The sequence below is a fragment of the Ruditapes philippinarum genome, unplaced genomic scaffold (assembly GCF_026571515.1).
Source record: "Ruditapes philippinarum isolate M1 unplaced genomic scaffold, ASM2657151v2 ctg20357_1_1_1_1, whole genome shotgun sequence".
NCBI lineage: Eukaryota > Metazoa > Mollusca > Bivalvia > Venerida > Veneridae > Ruditapes > Ruditapes philippinarum.
Genome location: NW_026864180.1, coordinates 3,670 through 10,264, shown reverse-complemented (window position 1 = coordinate 10,264; position 6,595 = coordinate 3,670). Strand labels below are relative to the sequence as shown.

The following is a 6,595-nucleotide window of genomic DNA, read 5'->3' as shown; positions in this document are numbered from 1 at the left end:
TTGGGCTCCTTTAGCCACGCTTATTCAGTTCACCCCAGATATTTTCAAACGAATTTAGATCAGGCAACTTTAAAGACAGAAGAAAACTGTTGAAACAATGTCAGTGTGGTATGTGTCGATTTTACACCACTCCTGGCACCGTCAGTCGTTCCCCAGTCCCACGGTATCACTGGAAAGACAGAAAGATGCAGATTTTCATACTGACAGCAGGTTTCTTTCAATGTTTCCACGAACTTGGCCTTATCCAGCCTCATTACATGACGTTGGCCATTTTCATATTGCTAATAATTGTGGGTAAACTTGTAAAAGAATATTTTCCCACGAGGATATTAACTTTTACCAGAAGTTTGTTTCTGTGCTGGTTAATCAAAGAATTGGTGTGATACCAATACTATCTGCCATATATTGCGGTCCGGATCTGTCCCGAGGGGATCCGCCCATTGGTTGGAAACGAGGCTTGCCGAGTCACCACACATGGGCGGGTTCCCGAGGGACGAACATTCGAATCCGAACCATAAACCTACGTCAGATATTTTTTCTTGCATATTCTACCATATTCTATTATATTTTGAACTCTTTACCTTGATAAAAACAATTTTTCATTAACATTTTTGTCATTTCATCCGTAACCATTTTCTTACAACAGCGTAAGAAATTATAATTTCATTCATAATGGTAAAATTATCTCATTCTAAGCATGCCATTGTACAGCACAGACTCATTTTGGCAACCCCATTTCCGATGAAAAATTTTCCCCCCAAGGGTAAAACTAAAAGGAAAAATTTAATGTAAAATGCAAATTTAAAACATGATCTTTTCCCATTAATAAACACGAAAAAGTAAAGTACTCAAATTTTTTCTTTAAATTTTTCAGAAAACAGTTTTAAAAAACGACTTCACATTTTTAAATTTCAAATGAAAAAAAAACAAAATGTACAAATAAATGACAAATAAAAAAATTTAGTTCAAAGAAAAAAAATCACCCAAAAGATAATTTATGAATAATGATGATATTTCAATGATGAAAGAATTATAAAATTTCATGTTTAAAGCAATGAAATTTTTGATTAAGGGTGATGTTTAAACTTTTTATGACAAAAGGTTTAAAAAAAATTATTTTATGATTATTTATGATGATGATGATAATGATGATTGAAACAGTTATGAAATTTCACTATGACAAATGAATAGCTATGTACACTTCATGATTAAAGAACGATGATGATGATAAAAGTGATGATAACAATAATCCCAGCTGTCAGGATATTATCAATATAATCATGGTCAAAATATAAAATCAATTAACTAGATATTTCTACACTAATTAACAAGATATTTCAAATATCTCCATCTTATATTAACACTTTAAACACAGAGAATATACGTACATGTGTATATCTCAAATAAGTGTCAATAAAGTAAAACAGAAATGTTTTATTAGAACAGTTATTCCAGTACTGGTACAGTAAATCCCAATTTCATATAATCATTTACATGTATACATGTACACTTTTGTTTGTTACCTCAATCTTATATCATGAATAAAAGATATACATCAAATTAACTTTGGTAAACATTTGCTGACAATTTCTCCGACACTGCAAGTCTGTCTATTATTATTAAAGCTCCCAAAAATGAAATTGATTAAAAATATTGAGTATTGAGGCTGCAGTAAATTTTACTAATAGAGATTGTTCTTCAGATAAAATGACAGAAAAAAAAATTTCTTTGAATTTTTCACTGTGTAATCTTCAAGCATTTTGTGTAAAAGTGATACATTTTTTGTTCACTACAACCAAATCATCTTAACATTGGCCCTACATGTACAGGAACTAATATTTTGGGCAATACAAGCAATTGTCCAATATATTGGTCTTTTGTGATATGTGCTTAATGTTGAATGAATGTACTGCATGTTATAATCTACATATTCATCCAATGTGTTGCCAATTTGTGTTGTGATGGCTTAACATTAGACCTATGTGTTGCAATTCAACTTAATTAAAGTACATGTATTTCACCTCATCAATATTTTTCTTTGTTTTGTCATGTTGGACTGGTCAACCGTACCAGGAATTTACTGAACCAACTCCTGATTTGCCTAATATGTTCAACATACAGGCATCATTGTGGAAGCCAGAGCTTAACAGATCAACAGGTTTTGTTCAACAAGTCTCTCACCTGATTACTTCATAACAGAGCAAGATAATTTTACTGACTTACATTTATGTTATCACTTGTGTGTAATAAACCAGTTGCAGGATTTAATGACTGATCTACCCAAATAGCTCGTGATTATACATGTTATATTAGATGGTGACTCAACTTAATAATCATGATTAATTTCAATACTACAAAGACCCTTCTAGTTAGTTCTATGAACATGCGAATCGATTTCTGGCAAAATGCCAAAACTGTTCATTGTCAACCAGTTTGCAAGCGAAGTCATAAATCAGATCTGACGATTTATTTATTCAAATCTAAATGAAGAATTTTGCACATTAAACTCCCAGCATTCACAAATCAAACGTCTGCCATCTTGTCTATTATTTTCTCGGAAATAATTTTATCTTTGAGACTGTTTTTATCCATGAGTTTGTCATCTTGCGCATCGTCCCAAAGTTTACGAAGTGTCTTTTTCAACCGTAACACTGTTAATCTCGCCTTGGGTTTCTGGTTCCAACATTCCTTCATTGTACGTGATAACTGAGACAGAGTCTGAAAATGATAACGAAGTACGTGATAACTGAGACAGAGTCTAAAAATTGATAACGAAGTACGTGATAACTGAGACAGAGTCTGAAAATTGATAACGAAGTACGTGATAACTGAGATAGAGTCTGAAAATTGATAACGAAGTACGTGATAACTGAGACAGCACCTGAAAATTGATAACGAAGTACGTGATAACTGAAACAGAACCTGAGAATTGATAACGAAGTACGTGATAACTGAGACAGAGTCTGAAAATTGATAACGAAGTACGTGATAACTGAGACAGAGTCTGAAAATTGATAACGAAGTACGTGATAACTGAGACAGAGTCTGAAAATTGATAACGAAGTACGTGATAACTGAGACAGAGTCTGAAAATTGATAACGAAGTACGTGATAACTGAGACAGAGTCTGAAAATTGATATCGAAGTACGTGATAACTGAGACAGAGTCTGAAAATTGATAACAAAGTACGTGATAACTGAGACAGAGTCTGAAAATTGATAACAAAGTATGTGATAACTGAGACAGAGTCTGAAAATTGATAACGAAGTACGTGATAACTGAGACAGAGTCTGAAAATTGATAACGAAGTACGTGATAACTGAGACAGAGTCTGAAAATGATAACGAAGTACGTGATAACTGAGACAGAGTCTGAAAATGATAACGAAGTACGTGATAACTGAGACAGAGTCTGAAAAATGATAACGAAGTACGTGATAACTGAGACAGAGTCTGAAAAATGATAATGAAGTACGTGATAACTGAGACAGAGTCTGAAAATTGATAACGAAGTACGTGATAACTGAGACAGAGTCTGAAAATTGATAACGAAGTATTGATAACTGAGACAGAGTCTGAAAATTGATAACGAAGTACGTGATAACTGAGACAGAGTCTGAAAATTGATAACAAAGTACGTGATAACTGAGACAGAGTCTGAAAATGATAACGAAGTACGTGATAACTGAGACAGAGTCTGAAATTGATAACGAAGTACGTGATAACTGAGACAGAGACTGAAAATGAATAACGAATCACATAAATTCTGCAATTTTTCATTGGTTAGCACATCGGATTATATATCAATATTTTACATATAGACATAGATACATTTCAACCTATGCCTATCATGTTAGATAATCACAGAGAATAAGTGTCTTAAGTTTCAACCCATTCCCTTCAGTAGTTTTTGAGATACCAACTTACAAAAACTGACTCAACACGCAAAGCCAACAGCAAATAGTTAAGCTAAACATGAATGTGATGTGATTTTAAAGCTGCAAGCCTCCAGATTAGCAAAAATATTTCAAGAAATTCAATCTTTAGATAAATGTATTAAGTACTTTAGAAAAGTAAAAACATTCAATATTTAATTAATTATTAACATGTTATGTGCAATTAATGACTGATTGTGCAGTATCAATCACTATAATTCTACTGTGTTACTAACGCAGTAAGAGGCATTTATGTATATTTTGACCTCTATTTAGTAATTTATGTGGATTGTAAGTGCCATTTGCAATGTGTAAATTACTTCCGTTGTTCACTTCACAATAATTTACTTTAAAATACATTTTCAAAATTTTCATGAAAATTAGCATGAATATTGCGGCATGCTGCTTTAATTAGGAAATATAGAGAGAAACACATACTGTATCTGAGGACCATCTGTTAGGTATAACTGGCCTATACTGGTCTACAACAACTACTTTACGCATATCTTCAAACGACGGATCTGACGGAACCATGTCCCAAAATGGCGGCTTGTAATCTTCTACAATACCTGAAATGTTCATAAAATAGAGGATTTCACATGAATGTAGGTTCCATACTGAATAACTGAACAAGTTGAATAAAATTATATAATGCCAGTATATCACTTGTGTAGGGTCCATACTGAATAACTGAACGAGTTCAATAAAATTATATAATGCCAGTATATCACTTGTGTAGGTTCCATACTGAATAACTGAACAAGTTCAATAAAATTTTATAATGCCAGTATATCACTTGTGTAGGGTCCATACTGAATAACTGAACGAGTTCAATAAAATTATATTATGCCAGTATATCACTTGTGTAAGTTCCATACTGAATAACTGAACAAGTTCAATAAAATTTTATAATGCCAGTATATCACTTGTGTAGGTTCCATACTGAATAACTTAATGAGTTGAATAAAATTATATAATGCCAGTATATCACTTGTGTAGGTTCCATACTGAATAACTTAATGAGTTGAATAAAATTATATAATGCCAGTATATCACTTGTGTAGGTTCCATACTGAATAACTGAACAAATTGAATAAAATTATATAATGCCAGTATATCACTTGTGTAGGGTCCATACTGAATAACTGAACGAGTTCAATAAAATTATATAATGCCAGTATATCACTTGTGTAGGTTCCATACTGAATAACTGAACAAGTTCAATAAAATTTTATAATGCCAGTATATCACTTGTGTAGGTTCCATACTGAATAACTGAACAAATTGAATAAAATTATATAATGCCAGTATATCACTTGTGTAGGGTCCATACTGAATAACTGAACGAGTTCAATAAAAATTATATAATGCCAGTATATCACTTGTGTAGGTTCCATACTGAATAACTGAACAAGTTCAATAAAATTTTATAATGCCAGTATATCACTTGTGTAGGGTCCATACTGAATAACTGAACGAGTTCAATAAAATTATATTATGCCAGTATATCACTTGTGTAAGTTCCATACTGAATAACTGAACAAGTTCAATAAAATTTTATAATGCCAGTATATCACTTGTGTAGGTTCCATACTGAATAACTTAATGAGTTGAATAAAATTATATAATGCCAGTATATCACTTGTGTAGGTTCCATACTGAATAACTTAATGAGTTGAATAAAATTATATAATGCCAGTATATCACTTGTGTAGGTTCCATACTGAATAACTGAACAAGTTGAATAAAATTATTTTATGCCAGCCTCCAGTGTTGTCATAAATTAATAACAAGAAAAAAAGCATATGACATTACACTGCAAATGTCAGTAAAATCGAATAAAATTCATATAATAAGTATGAAAAGAATAAAAAAAAAATTGTTTTACTTGTAAAATTGAATTATATTTTTATATATCAACAGTGAAAATGTTATAGTTTAAAAGTCATATAAAGTCATATAACTTAAGCCTCAATACAAAAGCCAAAAAATTTGTTACCATACCTTGTGAGTAACATCTTCTAGCTATCTCCCACAGTACGAGAGAGAACGCATAGATATCTACACATTTAAAGCTGTCAAATATGTCGGGATTTAACGTCTCATCTAATAGTTCCGGTGCCATATATCTCTTTGTACCGACTTTCATTTATTTGAGCCTGAAATTACAGCAATTTTAATAATCAAAATAATCATTATATTGAAATGTCGTTAATCCTTTTTTTCAACATACTTGTGTAGCTTTTGCGACTCCGTAAAAATGGTATTGCATGACCATGCATATATTTTAAAAATGACGTCATTTGCGTTATATGGGGCGTCCGGTGGCGGAGTGGTTAAGGTCGTTGACTTTCAAACCACTTGCCCCTCACCGCTGCTGTGGGTTTTCAAAATCCAACAAGGGACTTTAGATTCTTTCATGTGAGGAAGCTATCCCAGCTAGCTTATGGAATGTTGGTGGTTTTCTACTCAGGTGCCCGTTCGTGCCTGAAATAATGCACGAGAAGGGCACCTGAGGTATTTCCTCCACCAGGAAAAAGCTGGAACATCGTGATATGGACCTAGATTGTGTTGATTGTGACATAAAACCCAAACACAACAAAACAAACAAAATTTTGCATTATACAAACATAGTGTAAAGACATGTAAAGAAAAGTTAG

General features: G+C 32.4%; 1 protein-coding gene across 1 annotated transcript; it reads right to left on the bottom strand.

Annotated features, from left to right (window-relative positions):
- Positions 1-2,262: 2,262 nt before the first annotated feature.
- Positions 2,263-6,084, bottom strand: LOC132724725 (activin receptor type-1-like). Its single transcript, XM_060709666.1, has 3 exons — positions 5,940-6,084; positions 4,374-4,504; positions 2,263-2,718 (listed from the first exon to the last, which is right to left on the bottom strand). The coding sequence occupies exons 1-3, from the start codon at positions 6,082-6,084 to the stop codon at positions 2,524-2,526; spliced, it is 471 nt and encodes a 156-aa protein (XP_060565649.1). The 3' UTR covers positions 2,263-2,523.
- Between the last annotated feature and the right edge of the window lie 511 nt (positions 6,085-6,595).

Bases quoted from the DNA above. Each gene is read 5' to 3' on its own strand.
- LOC132724725 (XM_060709666.1), bottom strand. From the start codon at position 6,084: ATGAAAGTCGGTACAAAGAGATATATGGCACCGGAACTATTAGATGAG. The intron at 4,505-5,939 runs GTATGGTAACAA...TGAACATTTCAG, and splicing joins TAGAAGATGTTACTCACAAG to GTATTGTAGAAGATTACAAG. The intron at 2,719-4,373 runs GTATGTGTTTCT...TATCATTTTCAG, and splicing joins ACAGATGGTCCTCAGATACA to ACTCTGTCTCAGTTATCACG.